This window comes from Aedes aegypti, chromosome 1, assembly GCF_002204515.2.
Source record: "Aedes aegypti strain LVP_AGWG chromosome 1, AaegL5.0 Primary Assembly, whole genome shotgun sequence".
Taxonomy (NCBI): domain Eukaryota; kingdom Metazoa; phylum Arthropoda; class Insecta; order Diptera; family Culicidae; genus Aedes; species Aedes aegypti.
Window position 1 is genome coordinate 307,140,925 of NC_035107.1, and position 27,148 is coordinate 307,168,072.

At 38.9% G+C, this 27,148-nt stretch overlaps 1 protein-coding gene across 2 annotated transcripts; it reads right to left on the bottom strand.

Moving 5' to 3' along the window:
• On the bottom strand, positions 1–25,157 carry LOC5565185 (WD repeat-containing protein 37). 2 transcript variants are annotated; one of them, XR_002498757.1, is made up of 4 exons: positions 24,392–25,157; positions 9,551–10,412; positions 8,088–8,635; positions 1–1,157 (listed from the first exon to the last, which is right to left on the bottom strand). XR_002498757.1 is itself a non-coding variant. In XM_001649464.2 (3 exons), the coding sequence occupies exons 1-3, from the start codon at positions 24,717–24,719 to the stop codon at positions 8,257–8,259; spliced, it is 1,569 nt and encodes a 522-aa protein (XP_001649514.2). In that variant the 5' UTR covers positions 24,720–25,157; the 3' UTR covers positions 7,653–8,256. The 2 variants fall into 2 exon arrangements, 1 of the variants encoding a protein (XP_001649514.2); XM_001649464.2 differs by lacking the exon at positions 1–1,157 and having other exon boundaries at positions 7,653–8,635.
• Between the last annotated feature and the right edge of the window lie 1,991 nt (positions 25,158–27,148).

Here is a 27,148-nt window from a genome sequence, read left to right on the forward strand (position 1 = left end):
GGATTCTACATCTTCGTTAAGGCACGTCAACAAACAGCTTCAGTTAACATCATCACACCTCAAGAAAAACCACAAGCCACTCCGCTACATTACATTTATCAACCACCGACACTTGCTGACACATACAGTTCTACCAGTCGTTGATCCAGGAGGCACTTCAAAGGGGGAGTAGTTAACACCCATTCATTTGACTCATCAATATAACACACCGGATACCGATCGCCTGCGATGCGCTGACGCTGCACCACGCGCTGCAATCAACCCGTGAGGAATCTAGGCCGTTGTCAACGCCGATCTGCTGCTTAGGTTGCATTTTATATTTTCATTATAATTGAAATAAAATTATTTCTCACTTCTGTTTCGACCGTCAACGAGTCCGCGTTCTTTTTTTAAAAACCCGAACAGGCCCCTCAGGTCTTAACTTCGATAATCAAAGTTACAAGTAAGTATTTCATAAGTTTGATTTCAATAGCCAACTCATCATGCCGATTTCTCATATGCAAAGTGAAATTGGTGTGCTTATCCCATCAAATATACTTCACCAACCTTCAACCATGTTCTCTTCTAGATTTTGATTAAATATTTTGGTTTCAGCACTCTCCTAGTACTAGTTGAAACAAATGCTGAAAACATGCGACAAAATTTAGTTTTTCTGCTACTACGACAACTGACATTTTCGACGCTTGTTGTAGTAGTTTTAGTGCTTTGTATAGCTTATACATACTTGATTAAATAGCAGATGCTATTTATAAACACATGTGGATACTAATTATCGCCGAATAAAATAACTTGAAATTTGATTTTTGTCTATGGAGCAACGCAATGTGCAACGCCTTGGAAACATTTTGGATTAAATGTTCAAAGAATCCATATAAAATGGCTGGAATAACTGGGAAATGGAGTAGGAGCTCCTAGAGAAATTTTTTTATACCATCATTGCACCAGTACCCGCTCATGTTCCAGTAGCCCACTCACACTGAAAAAGATAAGTTTACACAAAGTAAATTCTAAAACTATTGCCGCTATACGGTTCATATCGACAAATTGAATCATACTGTGGACATTTTTTTGTGTATTTACTCAAATTACCTTACTTTTTAAACTCGTGAGCGGGCGTTTGGAACATGAGCGTGGACTGGTACGTTGACGGTAGTTTCCTGGAACAATGGAAAAATTCCTTAAATTAAAAAAAAACAAAACTGAAGAAGATCTCCTAGAGTAACAACTGGTGAAATCTGAAGAAGAATAAGTGGAAAATCTATGGAGAAATTTCTGGAATAATTCCTGGGAAATTTTTAAGAGCAATCCTTATGGAGACTTCTGGAAGTAGTAGCATTGGAGTTCTCAAGTATATCCTGAGAAACATCTTTCCGCATCCCTCTGGAATTTCGCTGGAGAAATTTCCAAACGAATTAGTTAAGGAATTTCTGGGAGGATGTGTTTAGGAGTCCCTCAAAGTATTCAAAAAAACTCTTCGATGTAGGATTTCTCCAAGGAATCTGAGAAGAAAATGCGGAAGAAACTATCGACCGACCATGTAAAAATCTCTGAATGTTTCTATGAAGCCTTGTGCACCAGAATCACTGCCAGTAGAAAAAGGAAAAAAGTGTCTTGAGAGACCACTTTGGTTGAAAAAAATAGGCTTCATAGACCATATGTTAAAAGTTGAGACATTTAGATACTTGCATTCTAAAAAAAACTTGCTACCAGTAATACATTGCATCTTCTGGACTTTTGAGAAAGTTTTTGATGATTCTCAGGAAAAAGAGCTAAAATTAACATTGAAAAAAATACCAAATTAGAACCTGGATAATATAATGCAGAATTTACTAAAGGAATCCCTGACTACCCTCTGGCAGAGCACTTGGAGAAATTTCAGGAATAAATGCTGTAGCATGTTCTGGTTTAAAACCCCCAATGAACACTCAAAGGCTCCATGGACAATTCACTTGTGAAACAGTCCGAGCAATAATTGGAAGATACTGCAGAAGCAGTGAATCAATTGTCACCCAACACGCAGCAACAAACATCTCCTATTCTTGTTGCAACAATTTTATTTCGCAACATCAGTTTATCACCTCTTGAATAGAATATGACAATGATCGATCACCACGTGCGCAGTGATTTTCTGGGCTTCACATAACAATTTTTGAGAACTTTCTCCCTGTTGGTTAACATTGCTACGTTGTAGAAACACTATCCATAAAACAAATTTAGTTTTGTGTTTAAAATAACAGATTATTCGCGAGTTGAAAAAATTGCAATAATGTTGCTCCCTGTGATTGTCATAACATGTTTGCTTTTGATTGTATCATTATCCGCAAAAGTTGTGACAAACGGTTGTGAGCGAACTTGCTTTGTTGTTTGATTTTCGTCTATTTTGATGAAAATTTGGTTCACTGTACAGAAGTAATCCCTAGATTAAATGTCGAACCATTCAAAGGTTTTTTTTAAATATTTCTCTACACATCTTTTTTGAAAACTTTCCACAATTTCAACTTGGAATTACTTCAGCATGTTTTACAGTTGTTTTGTTTTCAGATGTTTTGAATTTCTTTAAAGAATCCTCAGCTTTTCCTCCTGACATTTTCACTGAAACTGAGCTATGTGTTCTCCAAATAAAATCATCCATGCATTCCTTTGAGGATTTGAGTAAAATGTTCCCAAATAATTTAAATGAATTCCTCCAAGTATTCGTCTACCGTTTCCACAAATAGCATCTCCGGACAATTTTGATTGCATATTCGTTAGGAAAATTCGTAAAGGATTTCCTCTCCAACTCGTCCAGAAATTACAAACGGAATCTATCAAAATAATGTTATTATGTTTTTAATAATCCCTTCAACACAATTTTCAATAATTTTCAGAAAAATACATTCATTTTTTTCCTAACGACATCTTGAATAGAAGCATTTTTTTTCAAATTGCTGCCTTCTAGAAGAACTTCTAGAATTCTTCTTCGAATATCTATATGATTTTTTTTTCTGAAATTCATCTAACAATTTCATCTCTGTAAAATTACTGCAAAAATTTTGATGAACTGCAACTTGAGAAAAAAAACTTCCACTTCAAGAGACATTCCATTCATTTTGTCCCTAGATCTATTCCAGAGCAATGTCATCAGAAGTGTTCACAGCTTAGAATAAAGATCATGATAGTCTAAACAGCAGTTTCTTATAGGACAACTCTCAGATCAAAAACTTGAGTTTGTAAACGCACTTAGTAAAAATCCTATAGAATATGTTTAAAAATTTTAAAAATTCGAAATTTGCTGCGGTATTCCTACCGGAATCTTTAAAGGATACAATTGTCATTTTTTTTCTAGAATTTGTCTAAGAACTTCTACAGGGTTTCTTCCGGAAATTGGTCAGATATTTTAAGGGTACCCTTTCTGGCATTCTATCCAGGAAGTTGAATATGGAATAGTTTAAGATATTACATCTGAGAGTTCGGCGGTACCTACAGGAGTATCTCTATGAGATACTTGATGATTCCACCAGAGATGTTTCTAAGCCTTTTCTGAAGTCTAAATTTGTCCTGAAATTCTTCTGGGAAACCTGAAGATAAAATAATACACACTTACTTACTGCTGATGGTGACACGTCCTTTAAGACACTGCAGAACAATCCAGGTATATATTCAGAAGCTTAGACATTTTTTGAAATATTTTGTCTGGATTTTTCCCAGAATTTGTACCGCTACTTTTCCAACACTCAATGCAGGGATTTTTTCAGGAATTAGTCCAGTAATCCATCAGAAATTTTTCTAAGGATCCATTGGGAGAAGACAATTCCTCAAAATGATTCTTTTTAGATTTAATAAAATGTTACTTCAGAAATTATTGTAACGAATTCTGGAAAATAATTCCCGAGGTGCTTGGAAAAATTCATGCTGAAATCTTAGCTTAGCTTAGCTTAGACTGACTACACATATCAATGGTTGCTATTCCGTGATTGACCGAAGTCAGTGAAAATGCACAAAGAATCAACTAGAAGTTTGGCTGGGATTGGCCATAATCTTCTTCAATGTGCATAATTCAGTGCCTCTATTTATACAGGGTCAATAACGGCGCCGGCCACGTCCTTGCAGTCAGGTGGGATTGGGGGAAGGAATGTTAGTGTGTAACCTTTGCTATTTGGAGACCGTGTTTGCCTCTGCATCTCCACAAAGGTTACTGGGAGGGATGTTTGTTAATGGGAAGGATCGTTGGGTCACAGGATTCACTTTGATAAGCGATTAGACCATGATAAATAATGATTTGTGAGATATATACATGCTTATTTGTAAATATAAAATTTTCATTTGATATGAACAATTTCTATGTAGTGGAAAATTATGCCGACACTTGAGGTGACGAACCATTCAAAGTTTGTTGAACAAATACCTAAATGTAACATTCCTACAGCTGTCAGGACGGAAGCATGTGTTATTATATTTTACTTATTTGAAAAGAAACAAAAAACTTGGTTGGTTGGAACATCATAGAACACTCTTATTCTTATGCCGACACTTACAGTGGCGAACCATCCAAAGTTTGTTGAATAAAGTGAACTTTTCGCAAGTCTACACTTGTAATGTCGAACCATTCAAAGTTTTTTTTTAATTACAAAAATAAAGGTAAAAAGGGGTGTTCTGAATATAAAAAAAATGTGAAACATAAATAATTCATGAATCAGAGTTTGTGTCGACACTCACAGTGACGAACAATTCATAGTTTGTTGAAAATTCATATTTACGTCCCACAATTGTAACGATTAAATGTGCAGTCATACATATTTTATAGATTAGAAATAGTAGCATGAAACGAGCTCACCAATTGATCCTTTATCCTTCACTGTGCAGCCACAATCCACTCTCAGCCTCACTCGTTTGCTCGGCTATATAAAAGCACTCAGAAAAAAAAAAAGGCGCGCGACCCGAAAAGGAAAAAAAACTTGGCTTTCTTAGTGCGTCAGCAAGCGTCAAGGTCAAAGGATCAAAAAGAACTAACCGATCACGCCACTTTTTCACTTACTAGACCGACGCGCGACATGTTTGATCCTGCCCTCGTCGCTGGCCCCCGTAGGAGCAAGCGTCAAGGTCGATAGATCAGACAGAACTAACCGATCGCGGCACTTTTCACTTACTCTAACCCTGCTTGGAAAAATTCATGCTGAAATCTTTGAAAAAACTTCTGATGAAATTTCTTTAAGTATACTGAAGAATTTATGAAAGAAGTTTCTGAGGAAATTACGGTTAGTATTTTGAAAGAGTATACAGCTTTTTAGGACGGAATACATGAATGATTTTTCAAAAGTATTTTACTGCCCATAAAAACATAACCCAAATAGCAACTGAATTGTGGTGCTAAATTGATATGGGATACAGAAATGTACTAGGCATTTTTAAACATTTGTATTAGAAGACAGGCTTCAAACTATGAACGCCGGTTTTTTTTTTTTCAATGTATACTTTTCCATGTACGACAGTTATGCTTTTATGGGCAGTTTGTATCTAGATTACTGGAGTAGTCGCCGGTATTAGTTCTTCAAGAATCAAAGAGTAAACCCCTGATGATCCTTTTCAGAGGTATTTCTGGGCTAATGTTTAGATAAAACCTTTGATGGATGAGGGGATCCGATAAAGAATCTTATGAAAGAATTATCATGGAAGGGAACTTTAATCAATTTCATGGAATTCATGGAACAATTCTTGAGAAATCCATGGAAGAAATTCAGGAAGGAAGAAATGTTGAGGAATAAATAATGAACGAATTTCTTCAACCCTAGAAAAGACCTTTGTGGATTTAGAAGTATTTGGAAGGTATCCTTGAGTAACAACTGGAGGAATCGGTAGAAGAACTACTGGAAGAATCTCTGAACGCAATCCTGGGAGGATTTTTGAGGTAATCCATTTGAAAATAATGGGAGGTATCAGCGTTGAGCTGCTGAAGGATTATTTTGGAGCAAATTCTGGAGGAATTCATCCAAACATTCGTCGAGAAACCCATGGACGAATTTCAGGACAAAATCCTAGGATTATATCAGAGGAATTTCTGGAGAGCTCCTTGGAGAAACCTCTAAATGTATTCCTAGACAAACATCTGGGGGATATGTGAAAGAATTCCTGTAGAAACCATAGAATATTATGGTAGGATTCTTTGGAACATCAAGAATTGAAAACAGAATTCACTGCAGAAACTTAGAGCAAAACAGTGACTTTAGAGACCTTCAATTGAAATAGAGACTTTTTGAACACTTGCAATACAACAGTGTCCAAGTCTTTAAAAAAATATCTGAAACTAAACCTGTCAGGACTGGCAACGTCAGTGTAATAAAGGAACTTTAAAGGTCTTTTGCCAGGAAAAGGAAACCAAACAGGGACCATGAAATATGGCTAATATTTTCTACGAGGATTCCTCAAAGAATCCAACCAGACATCTCTAAAAGATAATTTCTACGAATTCTTTTGCGGATTGCTCGTGATATTACGTCACTAAAATCCACATACATCATGGAAATGCATACGTAATTCATTGCAGTGATACTTAACTCTATGCATTTCCAAGCTTTTTCTCAGAAAGTTCATCTAAATGCATGTGATTTTAGATTTCCTCAGAATTTGCTCCAATTATTTTTACGGTCATTTCAAGAAATTTCACCAAGATTTTCGTTCAGGTTTCCAAGAATAATTCCAGGATTTTTTCCGATGATAGCTCCAGAAATTATTACCGATATTCATCTCGAGACTTGTGCTAGAATTCGTCTAAAGATTCCTCCAGATTTTTTTAAAAAGTTGTCTGCTCTCCTGAAATTTATTTCCTCCAAGAATTACAGTTGAGACTTTTTCAGGATTTTTTTTTTTAATTTTCTTTTTAGGACAAAATTCAGAATTTACTCCAGGAACTCAAGGAAACCATCAGAAATTATTCAGATTTTTCCCAAGATTTGTTCAAGAATTTTCCAAAGAAGTTTACAAAAAAAATAACACTGCGGAACACGATTTTGTCTCAAGTACCAAAATACCGCTATTTACTTAATTAAGGGTTGCTGAATCCATTGCCATTTACAGAAATATCATAGCACGTCTAGTTTTTGAGATATTGGCTGTTGAAAATGTTCAATTTGACTATTTCAACCAACTTGCATGCAAGTTTTCCAGCTTGTATGGCATTTTATTTGCTTAATTTGCCTCAGAACTCAAATTACATGTGTATAACAATACTTATCATCAATGTTCATGATACTTCCGATGCTCAAAAGTTATTTTTTGTTGATTTAGAAAAGTATTGTATTTTGCCATATAAGAGAAACGAAGAATTTCGTATAGAGACTGCAAGCATGTTGAAAAAATCGATTTAACCTCAATTTAATCGTGCAATTTCAATCAAATTATATCTGAAATGAAAGTTAAAGTCCTATTATGCATGCTTGGTAGATTAGATCATATTTTTTGATAAATCATTGTTTAAATTTAATGTAAACATCAATTAAACCAGTGTTTTTTACAACTTTGGCGACCTGTATATATTCGAATTGTGACGTGCTGGAACATTTCTGAGAATGGCATCAAGTTCAGCAACCCCAAATCTACTAGAGACACATAATTTGATTCTTGAGACACGCAAAAATGTCATTTTTGTCACGCTGTGTAATCGAGCAATATTCCCGAGATTTTTCTCATAAATTATTATTATTGTGTAAGCCCTGAAGGATTTTCTAAAGAAAATCTTAAAGATATCACATGAAACATCTGGTAAAATACATTAAACTCGTTCAAGGATCTTCTAAACCTTTGAGGAAGTTTTAGATGGAAAGGAAAAAAATGGCTTTAGATACATTTTTGCTTAAAAAAGAGACCTGCTACCAGCCCTGATACCTTGTTGTTAGTCATTCCCATTTGTTCGTATACCCATCCAATCCCACAGCTTAACTAAACTATCGGTTTAAAAAAATAGATTCTCACGAAAACCTTCTGACTCATCACCGTCTGACAAAGATATACCACTAATTTTGGAAAGAAACTTCCTTAACCACTAAAAGACTAAAGAGACGTGCATCGATAAGCACAAACAACCGAGCAAAGAATAGTATTAATCGAGTACTTACACATTATAATACGAAATAACCAACGATTCTCAGTTCGAACGTCTACTATGATACATGCACACACACACATATATGATGTCTATATCTGCGCTGTCCATTTCCTTCGTGCTAATAATGCTAAAAAGCCCACTTAGGAGTTACTCCTTCCTTGCGAGTACCGGGCCATGGTTCAGTTGTCCTTCGGTGGCAAGCAGACGGCCCAACCCAACACTCGCCGGTCAAATCCGCACGAAAACAGGTTGCACACCGAGGAGCTGACATCCTCAGTCCAAGCCACCGACGATACCATCCGACGGTGGCCCTGCCGGCTGGTCCGGGGCAACCGGGCGATCCGCTGCCCGTTCAGATCGAACAACCGGATGTGGCGGTTGTCGTGCGGTATGGCAATCACTCCCCCTGCCGACACGGCCAACCGGTTGACGGCCGAATCCGTCCGGATGGTGGTCAGGGCCGAGCGCATGTTGCGCAGCTCCCACACTTTGACGGAGCGGTCGTCTGAGCCGGAGACCACCTTGTCGTCGCGGGTGAACACGGTGGATGTTACGCTCCTGCGAAAGAGAAAGAAGTACAGTTAAGTCTCCCTTACTCGATATTCCGTATCTCGATATCGAGTTAGAGAACCATAGTAAAAGTTGGGTTTCATGGCTAACTCGATGGTCACTTGAATCGCCGTTGCACTGTTTTTGTGTTCTGTAACTCGATACCTCCCTAACTCGATGGTCCCTTCAATATCGAGTTAGGGATAGATGACTGTAATTTTGATAACATTTTTAAGCTTTGGAAATTTCAAACAAAAATAATTAAAACAGTAATCGTGTTCGAAAACGGGGGGACGCCATTTGGCATAAAGTCATTTGGCATAAAGACGTTTGGCATAAAATAATTTGGCATAATAGTCATTTGGCATAATGGACATTTGGCATAATCATTGAAAACTGAGTTGCTATGTTTTTGACATTACCATTGCTAACATTCTCATATGTGATTTTCCCTCTTTTTGATCATAGACATAGACTGTTATTTCTCATTACGTTGTTAAACTAGTGGTTTGCATTATAACTACTAACATTTTCATCGACGATTTGATCACCAGATCTTCTTTTAAGTAGCACTATTTAAACTTCTAATTTCTTTTATTTTATGCCAAACGTTCATTATACCAAATGACCATTATGCGAAATGATCATTATGCCAAATAACTTTATGCCAAACGGGATAGCCCCTTCAAAAACGACACTAAACCCCAAAATTAGGAAATTAGGAGCTTTGATTCTTGTCATTGGTACTTATTTATTATTAAATTTCTAAGATGAAAAAACCCATTGAGCGATAATGAGATATTTTTCAAAAAGGCACAAACCTCGGCATCTTTTCTTTATAAAACTATTATAACCAATCTCTAATGAACTAATGGTCTACTCGGATTGAACCATAACAGAGCTAGAATCTTGATTGGTACTTACTCAGTGTGTCCCTGGAACACCGACACGGCCGGTATCGGATCTCTAAAGTCCCACAGTCGGAACGTTGAATCCCGCGAGGCGGTAACCACCAACCGTTGACTTTGGTGGGCCGAAGCATGCGTCAGCTCGTGATCGTGGCCACAAAGTGGCTGCAGCGGTTCTCTCGTCTCCACATCCCACAGGATGGCCGTCCTGTCCCAGCTGGCCGTTATAAGTTGATCTCCCCCGGGAAGCCAATCAGCCGCTACGACTACCGAAGTGTGCCCTCCAGGACCGGAGAACTCGCAAATCGGTGTCCGCAGGACGTCGATCCGTTCCTTCTCCTCGTACGGTTCCTCTTCATCGTCCAATTCCTCTTCGGATGAATGTCCCTTCCTCGAGGGAATCTCCCAGTTGACGGCCGCCTGCCATATGTGGGCCGTGGCGTCCCCACTTCCGGTAAGTACCAAATCGCGAGTTTGATGAAATTTGATCGAATTAACCGATCCACTGTGGCCCTGATACTGCAGCAGGCACCGACCGGTATCAATGCTCCAGATACATGCACTGTGATCGGCTGAAGCTGTTCCGATGATCGGTTGACCTACCTTGGTGCTAACCTGCCAAACGCCATCCTTATGGCCGCAGAATTCCCTGACCAAGGAACTCACCACCGACTGTGCCTTGAAGCTGGAAACAATCCGACTGGTTTGGGCCCGAATCTTGTGACTAGCTTTGACCTTGCTTCCAGCGCTTCCCAGCTTTGATTTGAAGCTCTTGTTGACCGCTCCGTCCGCTTCGTACGAGTCTTGAAGGGGTAACAAGCGATCCCCGACCGTGGAGTCTCGTGGTGTCCCGGCGACGGCTTCCAGCTTTTCCTGCACTGTAATTTGAGAACATAAAATTAGTCATGTAGTTCAAAACCCGGTTCCAGGGCTGGTGGCGACCTAAAAACGTGGATGACTTTGTTGCACTCTTTTGCTTATATCCTCTCAAGGTTTTCATCAGAATCTAAACAGGATTTTCATAGGAATGCTCTCAAGATTCTCATCAAAATCCTTTTAAGTGGCATTCTCATTAGAAGACTCTCAGGATTCTCATCAAAAGCCCCTTAGGATTCGCTTCAGAATTATTTTAGGGTACTCATCAGAAGTCTGTAAGGATTCTCATCAAAATCCATTAAAGATTCTCATCAGAAGCCTCCTAGGATTCTCATCAGAATTCCTTCAAAATTATCATTAGATTCGTTTCAGAGTTATCAGTTAACCTCTTAGTATTCTCATCAGAAGCCTCTCAGGATTCTCATCAAAATCCTTTCAAAATTGTCATTTTATTTTCATCAGAAGCCTTCATTAAATCCCCTCAAGATTCTCCCCTTAGAATCTGAATCCCCTCAATCCCCTTAGAGTTATCATCAGAAGTCTCTCAGTACTCTCATCAAAAGCACCTTAGACGTCTCTTCTGAATCCTGTCATGATTCTCTTCAGAAGCCTCTCAGGATTCTCATTACAAACCTTTTCGGATTCTCATTAGAAACCTTCTATGATTGACATCGGAAGCCTCTCAGGATCCTCATCAGAGCTCCTCTTCATAATCCTTTCAGAATCCTTCCAGGATGCTCATCGGAACCCTTCGAGGATTCTCAATAAAATCCCTCCAGGAATCTCAACCATAAATCTTTAGAGGATATTTTTTCAAAACTTTCTTAAGAAAATTGTTACTCTTTCGGAAAAAATATTTAGTGATTCTTTCATCCATTTCCCTAGAATTTATTAAAAGATTTCTCCAAGATTTCAACCACTAATTTCACCAGAGATGCCTCCATGAAAATCTAAGGAGTTCTTCCAACATTATTGTTTAAGAATTCTTTTAGATTTCAACCAGGAATTTCTCTAGCGATATCTTCTAACAATACTCCGTGTAATAAATCTTCGAGCAGTTTAGTGGAATACCTATAAGTAAAAGAAAAACCGAATTTAGAGTCTAGTACACGACACTGAAGAAGGCCTTACAGTTGAGGTCAAAATACGCGTATCTGTCTTAGGATTGAAACTCTAGTGGAATTAAATGGTATAGTACTGAATTCGGTTTTTCATTTACTAATATTCCGGGGATTGTTTGTAATATTCCTTCAGGTATGGTAACATTTTTCCTGAGAGTTTTCTCAAGAAAGTCCTTTAAGAAATTTATCCAAGAAATGCCAAATGGAATTTTCAGAAATGATGGCAGAAATTTCAGAAAAAAAGGTATTTCTAAACTAAATCCTTAAGTAATCTCTGATAAAAGTTCTAAAGAAATTACCGGAGTACTTCTTGAAGAAATCCTGGATACTTTATAATCATAATTGAAAAATAATTAGTCGATTTCATGGCAATGTCCTGTATGATTTTCCGAAGGAATTTCATGTTGAAAATCGGACGGAATCTCTGAAGAAATTTTCGGAGGAAATGATCATTATGCTGACATGGGTAAAACATTCATGGAAACTGCCATGAATGTTTTACCCATGTGAGCATAATGAAATATCCTGGGTAACATTATTGCATGTATTTGAAAAAGTCTCTCACATCGAATACTGAGAAAAATCTTTTTGACAAATTTTTGATTGACTCAATAATATAATATTCGTACAAAATCGACCCTTTCTGAGCCCCTCCTGGCTACACACTGGTCTATCACCCGAAAGGCTTTGGGGTTTTTCATATTTTGACATGTAGAATCTAACAAAAAATAGTCCGTTTAAAAACCCCGTGTAACACCATCATGACCTTCCCTTGTTAGCAGTAATTATATGTTCGATTTCGATTTTTTCTAAAAGTTTCACCATTTAATGATTAAATTTATTATTTCATCCAAGATTTACTCCTGCAGTTTTCCCAAACATTTCTAGAGTAATCTATTTAAAAAAAACTTCATGACTTCTTCAAAAGATCAACGATTTAACCCTGAATTAAAATTAAAATTAAAACTGACAATTTTGCGTCTATCAGTTTATTCATTTACTACTTTACCCACGATTATCCTACCACCAAACCAATGAAGGTGGCCTTGACAGCATAGATGTCATGGATCAGTAGAAGCATTAACCTAAGAATGCTAATGTCGCTGCTGTTCGTGTTACCAACATCTAGTTTGCCACGAACTGACAGCTTGAGTACCGGGCCTCAAAGTGTCAGATTAATTTTAGAAACCAAAACAACGACATGGTACTGAGCAAACAATGGAAATTCATAATTTAAGGTAATAATAATTAAAATCTAAAGGAGGTTCTCTTCGGATGGGCAGATAGTAAGTAAGCTTTGAGTTAAACTAAAATTGCTTTATTTAACTATTGCTTAAGAAACATGTCTTGTCTGCTTGAAGGCTTGTTGTGGAATGACTGAAGTGTCTGACACGATCGGATGCCTCATCATTTCATGGCCACCTACGGTTTGGCCGATCGCTCACGGCCTCCTATTTCTTCACCCCCTCTCGATCGTGGAGTCCGATAGTTCGACATAGTTTCTGGAAACGCCCGACATCCAACGACTTAGTGAAAATATCAGCGAGTTGGTTCTCAGTCCCGATTGGCTCCACCTTAACGTTACCGGCTGCTACATGGTCCCTTATAAAATGGTGCTTGATATCGATGTGCTTCGCACGCTTGCTCTCCAAGTTCTTGGCCATTCCTATGCACCCACGATTGTCTTCATAAATTGTCACCGGTGTTGTGCCTCGAATGCCAAGGTCGTCAAGCAGTCCAGCCAGCCATATAGCTTCTGTTACGCCAGAACCTAGTGCCACATACTCGGCCTCACTGGATGATGTCGCTACCGTCGTCTGCTTCTTACTTGACCAACAAACAGCGTTCCCGAATATCTGAAATAGAAAACCACTCACCGATTTTCTGTCCTGTTGATCAGTTGCCCAATCAGCATCGGCATATCCAACCAAGGTTTCCATTTGTTCATTGCGTGAGAACTTCAGGGACGTCTGCATGGTGCCCTTCAGGAACCGCACCACCCTCTTCAAAGCTGTCCAGTGTGAAGCATCAGGTCGCTGCTGAAAACGTCCAAGGTATCCTACTGGGAAGCATATGTCCGGTCGAGTAGCCATCATAATGTACATTAAACTCCCCAGTAATTCTCGATATGGTGCTTCTGTTAATTCTGACGTAGCTTGGAATAGCTGCAGGCCCTTTTCCATCGGTGTCTTAGTCGTATTACAGTCTTCCATAGAAAAGTTTCTCAGAATCTTCTTGATACTGGCCTCTTGTGACAGCTCCATTCGTCCTTGCTTCCTATCATAAGAAATCTTCATTCCGAGGAAATGCTTCGCTTCGCCGCAGTCAGTCATTTTGAAATGCTGGGATAACTTTTTCTTCACGTCCTCAATGGTATTTAGCTTCGCTCCAACGATCAGCAGGTCGTCGACATACAGGATCACGTAAATTACGTCACTCCCCCTCTCGTCGATCCGGGTGTACACACAATAGTCGTGTTGCGACCTCTTGAAACCGAGCTTCAACAAAACTTCATTAAGTTTCTCGTTCCAGCATCGCGGGCTCTGCTTTAACCCATACAATGATTTCCGGAGCTGGCACACCGTACCAGTTGCTGCTTGCACCCCATCAGGGACCGCCATGAAAATATTCTCTTTCAGTTCCCCGTGCAGGAAAGCCGTTTTCACATCCATTTGATGAATGTAGTACCCCTTCTGCAAAGCAACTGCCAGAACCACTCGGATTGTCGTCAGCTTGGCCACTGGCGCATAGGTTTCGTGATAATCTATTCCCGGCTTCTGGAGAAATCCCTTAACGACCAGTCTCGCTTTATGACGAACAACGTTTCCATCCGCATCCTCCTTCACGCAGAACACCCATTTGGATTGCAGGAGCTTCACTCCGACCGGACACGGGACAAACTTCCATACGTTGTTGGCCTCCATGGATTGTAGCTCATCGCTAATCGCTTCCAACCAGGCGTCACGATCCTCACGATGTTCGATTTCCTTGTACGTGGATGGTGGATCTGAAGATGCGTAAATCACAGAAGCAGTGGATGCTCTAAAACCAGTGAAAAAATCTAATAGCTTACCTGGGAGCTTGCGCTCCCGTTCGCTGCGCCTCGTGGTTGACTCTAAACAGTCTTCACGTCTTTCTTGCGAAGGGAGCGCCCCAGGATTTGATGTATCGGATATTTGTTCATCCGAATCAGCTTCTCCATATTCGCTGTTTGAATCGTTTGCCTCTTCAACCTCAACTTCATCTGCTCTAGTGGTATCCAAGGGCTCCCCCTCTGGCTCATAGAACGTACGAATCACCAGCGGCTGTTTTGCTTCAGCATCGTTGCAGGCAAGCGGAAAACTGTCTTCATCAAATTTGACATCTCTTGCAATAATGACCTTTCTTGACGGCCTGTCCCACAAGCGATAACCATTTGGCGCATAGCCAATCATAATTGCTTCACGGCTCTTTGGATCTAGTTTCTTCCTCAGCTGGTTCGGGACCCACATCATGGCCTTGCAACCGAAAATTCGAAGCTTGCTCAGGTCCGGCTTTGTTTTCGTCCACATTTCCACAGGGGTAACTTTTCCATCGAGCGCCGTCGAAGGACTTCGATTCAGGATGTATGTTGCCGCCATGGCCGCTTCTGACCACATCCGCTTGGGCATCTGGGAATCAATTAACATTGACCTTACCTTCTCAACTAGGGTTCGATTAAAGCGTTCAGCAACTCCGTTTTGCTGCGGAGAGTACGCCACTGTTGACTGAACTTGGATGCCTCTCTTCTGATAGTATCGCTTCTGCTCATTCGAAAAATATTCGCGACCTTGATCCACCGTAAGCTTGCTGATCTTCGTTTCCCAGTGGGCGGTAACCAAAGCTTCATACTGCTTGAAGCAACTGAAGACTTCACTCTTGCGCTTGATAGGATAAATCATTGCAAAATGGGTCCAATCATCGATGAAGGAAACGAAAAATCTTGATCCATCCCAGGCCGGGGGATCTATCGGCCCACACACGTCTGAGTGAATTCGCTCCAACGGACGAGTGGCTCTTTCACGAACTCCGTCAAACGGCTCACGGCATTGCTTGCCCATCACACACGTATCACAGAACCCTATGCGGTCCACCTTGTTCGTAAAACCGGTCGCCATTTCATGCTTCGCGATGGTTTCCATGGCCTGTTGACTAGCATGTCCCAATCGACGATGCCACAATCGACTTGCCTCCGCCGTGGTGATGTTAGCTTGACCGACGTACCCGACTTCCAGCTCTAGCTGATACAGATTACCTCTCAAGTATGCCACGCCAATGACTTCACCGTTACGCTTGAATTCCGCACGCTCGATACCTCCTCGACCAGTAAACAGGACATCGATTCCGGCTTGAGAAAGCTTCTTCACAGAAAGTAAATTTTCCCGCAAATCCGGAATGAATATAACGTTCTTCATACGGAATTCCACGTTCTTGTTTGAAAATCCTATCAGCTCTCCAGTAGACTTACCAACCAAGGACACGCCTTCCTTCGCAACTTCTACGACAAACGGTTCCTTCAACTTCCGTGACGACCTCAGAAAGCTTGCATCATGCACAAGGTGGTCACTGCACCCTGAGTCCACACAGAACAGGATTTTACCGCCACTGGACGTCTTCGATTCATCAGATCTTCCCATAAAAGCGACTGCCTTCCCATTACCGACCGCATACCGAGCGTTTCCATCGGACTTCTTCCAGGGACAGTCCTTCTTCATATGGCCGGTCTTCTTACACCGGTGGCATCTTCCAGTGAATTCACGGATAACCTTCTTTCTTTCATTCTTCTTTCCTCCGACGAATGCTGCACCCTTGTCATCAGTTGCATAATCTTGACGATCAATTCGCTTCGACTCTTCAGCGAGCAGCCGCTGCTTCACTGTTTCCAGGGTCAAATTCGCCTCGTCCAGATTTTCAAGTGCGGTCACCAACGGGTCGAAGCTATCCGGTAGGGTCAAGAATAATTGTGACACCAAGTCACTCTCCTCCAGCTTGGCACCTGCAGACTTCAGTTGGCGAACAAGATCATCGAAGGCCACGAAATGATTCCTCATAGAAGATCCCTCCGTCATACGTAATCTTGCCAGCTGCTTCCTCAAAAGGGTTTGGCTGGTCACGGATCGCTTCGCAAATGTCTCCTCAAGGGCCTTCCACATGGACCAAGCGGTATCCTTTTTACGGACTACTTCCAGACATTCATCCGACAGGAAGCCGACGAGCAGCGATTTTGCCTTTCTGTCCAGCTGATCCCACTTCGGTCTTGTCGCATGGTCTGCAGCTGGAGCTTCCGCCTTCAATACTGAAGATACTTCCGCCGCATCCAGGTAAAGCTTGACTTGGAACTTCCAATTTTCATAATTTGGACCAGTCAGCTGCGGGATACCGGAACCTTCTTTCATTGAGGGGCCCATAACCTAAAGGAGGTTCTCTTCGGATGGGCAGATAGTAAGTAAGCTTTGAGTTAAACTAAAATTGCTTTATTTAACTATTGCTTAAGAAACATGTCTTGTCTGCTTGAAGGCTTGTTGTGGAATGACTGAAGTGTCTGACACGATCGGATGCCTCATCATTTCATGGCCACCTACGGTTTGGCCGATCGCTCACGGCCTCCTATTTCTTCAAAATCAGTTTTGTGACAACAACGCCATCAGCGTTCTACTACTAATATTTCTATTCATGGATCTAACCGCTGAATATGAACGTGCAAGTGTGGCGATAAACATCCCTCCGAGATGTGTGACGCAAAGGAGGAGGCTGACCCCAAGTGCGTGAACTGTGGGGATAAACACTGGGCCACCTCTAAGACCTGCCCGAAACGACATGAATTGCATGAATTGCAATCCGCAAGAAGGCTGCAGTGAATAACCAACCGAACAGAACGCGACCTTCAGCACTCAACGCAGTGAACATACCGCAATGTTTGTAAACAAATAACCGTTTGAGGAATAACAACGATGATGGGGAAATCTTTTTCTCCGAAAAATTTCTTTTCCCGCAGAACAACAGTTATTCGAACTTACAAACGGTTGCAAACTATTGAATTGCAGTACAGCAAGTCAATTTGGGTGGATGTGATTAGCTAGAAACACATTTTAGTATTGGAGGAAAAATTCCCTAATATGATTAGGCCAATGTACGTTGTTGCTCTTGAGTTTGATGCTGACCACGAAAATATGGCTGCCTAGCACCGGGTTGGTTATATTTAATAATTCTAAACCGCAACACTGAACGCCAAACAAGGGCGAAAGTGTAAAACATGGCTTAGCCACACACAAACAAACATTTTTTGAAAATTCTTAAATACCAAAGCTGAAAATCTTTTAGTTGTAACAACCGACCTGTAAAACATTGTAATGAACACAAGAAAAAACTTAATAAAGAGATTTACAATGCAATACTCATCGACGCCCTCCTGGATGACAGGGTCTAGGATTCATTATAAGCGAGTGATACGACCGGATTGAAATTGTTGGGAGTGACGTTGCTGAGAAATTTAATATCACTCTATTCGCGTGTCTTGTGTCGCGAATAACAAAAGGAAGGGTGAATCTCTGAATTCACTACTTCCTTCCAAAAAAGTGGGTTTTAAAACTGTCACTACACGTGGCAAGAATGGAAGAAAGGACGCTTCCCCGGAATGCGAACTTTCTTCCAAGGGTGAAATGAATAATTGTATCGAAATGAGCAATCAGTTCGATGCTCTAGACAAATTTTCCGAACACCAAATCGAAGCATGACATGACATGTCTGCCTCTGATTTTAATTTTCTAACTGAACAATTGAATCTAATGATTGATGCAATGTTCAAAGCCACCACTATGACTGAAGCAGTCCAAGTAGGTGTAAAATTTACAAATCAAATTGTTATTGGATTACGTTTTGCTAATGGATCCAAATAATAATTTAAATATTTTAAATTGGAATGCTCGTTCTCTGAATGGTAAAGAGGACGAGCTGTTTAATTTTCTTACGGTTAATAACGTGCATATAGCAGTTATTACGGAAACGTATTTAAAACCTGGATCTAAACTCAAAAGAGATCCTAACTTTTTTGTTTATCGTAATGATCGACTTGATGGGGCATGTGGGGGAGTTGCAATCATCATTCATAGGCGTATAAAACATCAACTGTTTTCATCATTTAAAACTAATGTTTTTGAAACTTTAAGTGTTTCTGTTGAAACACAGTTTGGTAAATATACTTTCATAGCTGCCTATTTGCCTTTTCAATGCTCTGGACAGCAAGTTAATTTGCTCCAAACTGACTTGCGAAAATTGACTCGCAATAAGTCAAAAATTTTTGTCATTGGTGACTTTAATGCCAAACATCGGTCATGGAATAATTCTCAAAGTAATTCCAACGGCAGAATTTTATTTGATGAGTGCTCTTCAGGATATTTCTCAATTCAATACCCTGATAGCCCTACATGTTTTTCCTCTTCTAGAAATCCATCTACGATTGACTTGGTCTTAACCGACTCTAGTCATCTTTGTAGCCAATTAGTTACTCATGCTGATTTTGATTCTGATCATGTCCCTGTTACATTTCAAATATCCCATGAAGCGATTCTCAATCCTATCAGCTCCACTTTCAATTATTTACGAGCCGACTGGAATATATATAAAACGTATGTTGACTCTAATCTTGATGTTAACATTTCTTTAGAAACTAAACTTGATATTGACAATGCTCTTGAAACTTTAACAAATTCCATTGTTGAAGCCAGGAGCATTGCAATTCCAAAATGTGAAGCAAAATTTGAATCCGTGATTATAGACGATGATCTTAAACTCTTGATCCGTCTTAAAAACGTGAGGAGAAGGCAATTTCAACGCACTCGCGATCCTGCTATGAAAATTATATGGCAGGATTTGCAGAAAGAAATCAAAAAGCGTTTTGCTCAATTAAGAAACAAAAATTTTGAAAATAAAATTTCTCAATTGGACCCTGGCTCTAAGCCCTTTTGGAAATTATCTAAAATCTTGAAAAAACCTCAGAAGCCTATACCGGCATTGAAAGAGGAAAACAAATTATTACTAACTAATTGCGAAAAAGCTCAAAAACTTGCTATGCAGTTTGAAAGTGCGCACAATTTTAATTTAGGACTTACTAGTCCAATTGAAAATGAAGTTACTCAGGAGTTCGAAAATATTCTCAATCAAGAGAACGTTTTCGAAAATGCCTGGGAGACTGATTTGGAAGAAGTGAGAACTATTATTAAAAAAATCAAAAATATGAAAGCTCCTGGCGATGATGGAATTTTCTACATCCTCATCAAGAAACTGCCAGAAAGTAGCTTATCATTTCTAGTTGATATATTTAACAAATGTTTTCAATTAGCATATTTTCCTGACAAATGGAAAAATGCTAAGGTTGTTCCAATTTTAAAACCAGACAAAAATCCTGCAGAAGCTTCTAGCTATCGTCCAATCAGTTTGCTTTCCTCCATCAGTAAACTTTTTGAAAAGGTTATTTTGAACAGAATGATGGCACACATCAACGAAAATTCAATTTTTGCCAATGAACAGTTCGGATTCCGCCATGGACATTCGACCACTCATCAACTTTTACGTGTAACAAATTTGATCCGTTCCAACAAATCTGAAGGCTATTCTACTGGTCTTGCTTTTCTAGACATAGAAAAAGCATTCGACAGTGTTTGGCATGAAGGTTTGATTGTAAAATTGAAAAACTTTAATTTTCCAACATACATTGTTAGAATAATTCAAAGTTATCTGTCAAATCGTACACTTCAGGTTAATTATCAGAACTCCAGATCTGAAAGACTTCCTGTAAGAGCTGGTGTTCCTCAAGGAAGCATTTTGGGACCAATATTATACAATATTTTCACATCTGACTTACCTGAGTTACCTCAGGGATGTCAAAAATCTTTGTTTGCGGATGACACAGGCCTCTCCGCCAAAGGACGAAGCCTGCGTGTCATCTGTAGTCGATTGCAAAAAAGTTTGGATATTTTTTCTTCATACTTGCAAAAATGGAAGATTTCTCCTAATGCTTCCAAAACTCAACTAATAATATTCCCACATAAACCAAAAGCTCTTTATTTGAAACCTTCAAGTAGACATGTTGTCACGATGAGAGGGATTCCAATAAATTGGTCAGATGAAGTTAAGTATCTCGGGCTCATGCTTGATAAGAATTTAACTTTCAAAAATCACATTGAGGGCATTCAAGCCAAATATAATAAATATGTAAAATGTCTTTATCCCCTTATTAATAGAAAATCAAAACTTTGTGTTAAGAACAAGCTTCTGATATTCAAACAAATTTTCAGGCCAGCCGTGTTGTTTGCTGTACCAATATGGACTAGTTGTTGTAATACCAGGAAGAAAGCTCTGCAGAGAATTCAAAATAAAATTTTGAAAATGATTCTGAGGCTTCCTCCCTGGTATAGTACCAATGAGTTACATAGAATATCCAATGTTGAAACATTGGAACAAATGTCAAATAAAATAATAAATAATTTCAGGCAAAAATCGTTACAATCTTCTATTGCCACGATTAATGCGTTATATGTTTAGGTTAAGTTAGGTTAAATATATTTAAGCGCTTTTTTTTTTTTTTTTTGTGAAATAACTGCTACGGCAAATGAAATGTTATATGTTGTTAACAAAATGTTAATAAAATCTTAAATTTGTTTTACCAAATTAGGATGATAGTGTTGTCTTATAACATAGAACACCTAGATATAAGAAATGAATGTAATGTTTGGAATGATACTAATAAAGAAATTAAAAAAAAATGGAAAACGATGTGTTCCAAGAAGTTTTCCTACATGTGTTGTACGAACTACAACAGCGCGACCATTGAAGTGTTATGGTCATTGTTCCCTTAGTAGACAGTTCCCCATAGTCACTCACATTGAGTGGCTTTCAACGGCAATTTTGCTGTAAATGTTTGCAAAATATTTTTTGACATGAAGGTCAGGAGTTATTTATCTAAGTACCATTGATACACAGCTCGATTTCGTTCAAAAGTGATCAAAATAAATAGTTTTGCGCCTATAGTACCACTACTAAGAGAAACTATTTTTTATTGAACAAAACAATAATTGTCAATTATTGATGAATTAAGAACTTTTTTACATCAATCGAAAGCTTTTAATTGTCATCAATATCATCCTGTTAAGATAATTGTAAATTCGGGGCAGTAGCATTCGGGGTGATGAAATTCGGAGTACAGGTCGGAGTATTGATTTTTTTTCACTCCGGATAATCGAATCCTCCGGATAATCGAAACACTAAGAAAAAAGATAATTCTTTGATAAAAGAACTTTAATACAGTAGGGACCCGATTTTGTCAGCCCTTCGGTAAATTTTGGGCTGACAAAATGGGGTACCTGACAAAATCGGGACATATTTTTTGTTTCTGTTTTTCAAATTTGGACGTGTTAATATATGCTTATGAACAACGTTTACGACCTACATAGACTTTAAAGGGGACAAGGGACATGGGTGTAGCCAGGTTTTTTGTTTATCAGGGGGAGAAGAGCGGCCCTCACAATTTCATTCTCAAATTTCACGCCAAATATACTGCTGTTACAATTTTTTTTGCATGAACCATAAAACTATGCAGGATATCCACCCTGCTTTTTCACAATATGCAAAGAAAGGTCCAACGCGCGTTTTGAGTAACGGGTCCGTTTAACGTCTTGGAGAATTACTAATTGGAAAAAGTCTGAAGATTTATAGTGATCCTTTTCATCGACATATTTGCTCTGGCCAGTAAGACAACCGGAATTAATCTGAATGCTAGTTCTGCATGACCGTTGAATTATCTAGAATTTTTCTCAGGACACCGGTATTCCTAAAAAAATCATATGAAAATTCCTTTAGGTTTTTTTTTTAGAAATTCCTTCAAAATGGCATCAATGATTGCCTTCGTAGAATTCCTTCAAGTATAATTCATAGAATATTTCAACTGACGATTTCTATATACATTTTCCAAAAAAATATTTTAAAATTCATACAAAAGTGTGTTTTTAAGTGAATTTTCAAGAGCACTAATCTAGAGAATCTGACAAAGTTCGCGCTGAAAATGTGATCGATTGGTCACCATCAGCAAGTGACCAGTAAGTTAAATTTCCAGCACAAATGATTGCCTTGTCCTCTAGATTTGTGTTCTTGGAGGAATTTATGGATGAACTACCTAGTTTCTTTTTTGTAAACCCGGCTGTGTTTTTCGGGTTTTTAATTTTAACCAATAATCGTCAGGTTGCTAAGTAATGAAGCACGATTTACTAATATTTGAGATCTGAAATTCGTTTGTCGACTACTCGGCTGTGCATATCTCCATTGCGGGCTGTTGATAAAACCTTCAAACAATGTCTGGCAATATATTCTTAAAAAGCTTAATTGTTTGGTAGACTCTGTATAAGTTCTATAATCTATCAATCCCTTTAAGTTTTATAATCTATCATGACGTAAATATTGTATAAATACTAGTGCTGGAGACAATCTTCGAAGAATTCAAACACATGATTAATTCCCGTAGTAAAATTGTTCTATTGTACAGAGAGAAGGAGGCATTGCTTTTACCCTCTCTGGCTACGCCCATGCGTGCATGACACCGAACATCAATATCAGTATTAATGTAAACATTGTACCGTAAAGTACCCATATTCCTCGCGCGTTCCAAATTTTTTTTTTTTTTTTTTTTTTTTATCTTTATTAGGGAGATTTTCAGCCCACGGCTGGTTCATCTCCAATTCCAAATTTCGCTCACTGACATTTTAAACATGTTCTGCGAAAGAATTTTTTTTCAGCTACTATTTTGAATAATTCTACTTCAGTCATGACTGCACAATATGCAATTATATAGTCCAATATGCATAAACAAGTATGAATAAAATGACAGTGAGCGAAATTAGGAGCGTGTGCGAAATATGGTAGCATCACGGTACTACATGACGAAGACAATTTAGTATTTAAAATGGGCTGACAAAATCGGGTTAAAAAGCTGACAAAATCGGGGGTAGACAAAATCGGAGGCAGACAAAATCGGGGGCTAACAAAATCGGGTCAGTACTGTATTATCTTTTTTTATTATTTTATTTATGTGACGCGGTGGCGTAGCCAGAATTTTGTTCTAGGAACAGTAGCAGCCTTCACAAGAAAAAAAAACATGATCAGCATACACAAAAAACACTTTTTCAAACCCCCTTTTTCTTAGTATTTGGAAACTTGCAATCAGAAGACACAGTGTGTTTGTTTGACAAATTGAGACATGAATTTGCGAAAAAATACGCGTTCTAGTGAGACTCGAACTCACGACTCCGTGTACGCTAGACCGGCGCTTTAACCAACTAAGCTACAGTTTCCAAATACTATGTTTCAGACATACCAGCAAATCTGGTTTATGCCAGTAAAGGGCAAACATTCATTAATGTACCCCTTTTTCTTAAATACGTTTTTAACTGCAAAACCATTCATATTGTATATTGCAATACCAAATTAGTTCAGATTTATGCATAAAAATTGCAAAACAAGAACATCAAAAAACAAATTCCGGATAATCGAGTCTAAAATTCCGGATAATCGATTCCCGGATAATCGAGTACCCGGATAATCGAGTCTCCGGATAATCGAGTCCGACCTGAATGTACGATAATGGAATTCGGGGTGATGGCATTCTGGGAAATGGCATTCGGGGTAATGGGGTAGAATCGAATCTAAAGTGCCAAGAATAGGATCTGGCCCCCTACCTATATGCAAAAGAGTGCAACAAAGTCGTCCACGTCTTTAAATGCTTGAAATAGTGACCAAGTCACCCAAAAAGGTAACTCGCTACCAGCCCTGTCCGATTCCCGGAATACCATACTTACGGCTCAAATTCTCCGCGTGCAGCAATTCAAACTCCCTCTCGATCTGCGCGAAGAGATGGTGCAACCGCACCCGGAACGACTCGTCCTGGTGACTGCCGGTGGCCGAAGGGGGCCCAATCATGTCGTCGGCCAAGCTGGACAATTTGAGCGATTTCTTCGCCGACAGTTGCTTTCCCCCAGGGGCTACACCCCCGACGCTACCTACGACGGAGCTGGGGACACCGGAAGCCGATCCAACACCGACAGCCCCTCCGCAAACACACCCCGAGGAGGAAATCTGCTTCGCCCTCTCGGAACCACCCCCAACTACGCTACTGTCTAAGGGCATATTTGTCGGCCTTGACTTGACGCACTTTATAATACTTGTTTCCACTTTGCTTGCGTTGGCTATTATGCAAGCCCCTAATGGTGGTGTCCTCCAAATTGCAGTCTGCTAAAAGCAGCCACTAAAGGTAATAATATTATTCCACTCTTCCACTTGACCAGAACGGGAAGCAAAAAAAAAGTTACTCAATCCAATCGGTCAACATCTTTTTTTTTCTCTTCTCACTCGCCTTCAACACAAAAGCAAACATCTATTTTCACACCGAGGAAAGTTTCTTCAGATTGCACTAGAAACGAACCACAAATCACTGTTTTGGAAATGTCGAAATCCAAAAAGATGTTGCGAAGCAAAAGATCTTTTTCTGCGTTCTTCTGATCTTCGATGGTTCTTTTCTTTTGCGTTTGACACGACGATGACGGATTCGTTGTTTTTGGTTTTGTTGCTTTGCACTTTTTCGTTTCGCATTCCTTTCGATGTCCGTTCGTCGCTCAAAAATTACGTGAATCTGAAAGATCAGCTCCGGTTACACTGTTTAGAGACGATAGCGCCGAAAACGCATGAAAAAATCTCTCGCATAACTTGCGATCTCGCCCTAAAAACCATTGGTAACCGAGAACCTTGCTTTTGAGCAAATAAGTGGACCAAGACCAGGGTTGCCAGTACAATTTAGAGAATGTCTGGTGAATTCAAAATAAAAGTCTTGCAAAATCTGGCAGACACCATTATGAAGATACGCTACTAGATCCAAATTCTAACGGTAACAAAAAGTAAAGGGGGATTAGGGGCATAATGAACATACGGGGCGAAATGGACACCACCTCAATATCTGAGAATATGCATACTTCATCAAAAGTTCATACACTGCATGAAATCTGTAATGCATTTGAAATGTTTGACGGTATAAAAGATTATTTTTTGCTTGAATTGTTCTTCAAAATTTGACTTAAAGTTTTTCCCAGTTTCAAATTGGCACATAAGCGAGGCCGTGGAAGAATATAATTTTTGAGCAAAGTATCGAACCCAGAAAGGTTCTTTTTAGCTATTATGATTAAGGAAGAGCCCTTTTACCTATCGGAACGAGTGACAGTCATTAAATATATTGGATTCTCTAAATTTAATGCAAGTGTTCATTTCGCCCCGATACCTTATTACCAGACTTGTTTTCGACCCAATTTTCTATCTCGCTGTTCTGACATATGATATGATTTTTATCATCATGAATGCATGTACTAGTCGAGGGTAAATTAAAAACATTTCTATTTTATGGTCTTAAAACGAACATTTGCTTAACGTGTCCATTATGCCCCTAATTCCCCTATTGCTGTTTGCATTTGGGATGCAAATCTAGACTAAACGTCCTCCAAATGCGGTAACACAAAACAATCAAAGGACACCTAGCAACGATTAAATAAATCACCGCCGCCCTAGCAAGAAAAAATTATCTTTGACATCGCATTTCTTTTAAAAAATCTTACCGCGTTTGGTGTTCCCGCATTTGATATTTGCATTTCAAACGCACACAGCAATACAACATAGAAAAATTGATCAAAATTCACTCTAGCACTGAATCTTGGCCTTAGCCTCTCATAAATGCATTAAGTTAGAAAACGTTCTAGTATTTCAGCTATGATATTTATCGAATATTTTTGTTTTATGTTTGATCTAGGTTCTGGCACTTAGATCCTTGCGATTGAAAAAAAGTCCATGTGAAAATTTCGCCATACCATGCGTCTGTTTTCAAAAATCTATATCAACCTTATAAATGAAAACTGTGCTCTACTACAGTTCATTTAGACATAGTTCAAATATTTAATCGTCAATTTGTTAACGAGTGGGAGTGAAAATGCCAAATTATAATCGTAATCAAGGGTTAATGGTTAAATTTGGAGAATTATTATAAAAATCACAGTAAATTCAAATGTTTTGCTTATGGAAATGGTTTGTTTATCTTAAAGTCGAAATTCTGTGAAAATAAATTATAATCATTTTGTTTTATCTTGGACGTCTATCTGGCTTGCTACTTACGTGTTAAATGTTATATTACCACTGTGATATTAAACTAATAATCTTATTTTGTGAAATAAAAACTATATTCGACGAAATTCCACCAAATTAACACATGTAAAGGATATTTGCACTGTAATCGTATATTTTTGTGTTAAATGTGGTCAAAAGTGTGGGACCGTGACAAAGCCACGAAATTTTGAAATTATCAAGAATTTTTCCGCGAATTTCCATTGTTCCTAGAATTAGAGTCATAGGTTAAATAAAAACACAAGATTTATTGAATATTGGTATTGCGTCTACAATACGTGTATTTATATTTCCTGATATCTACGCCATGGTATGTGTCCCATTGTAAGTGCCACAATAATGTTTATTGGAATACCCTTATATATTATATTAATTGTTCTAAAGTCTGGCCGGATTTG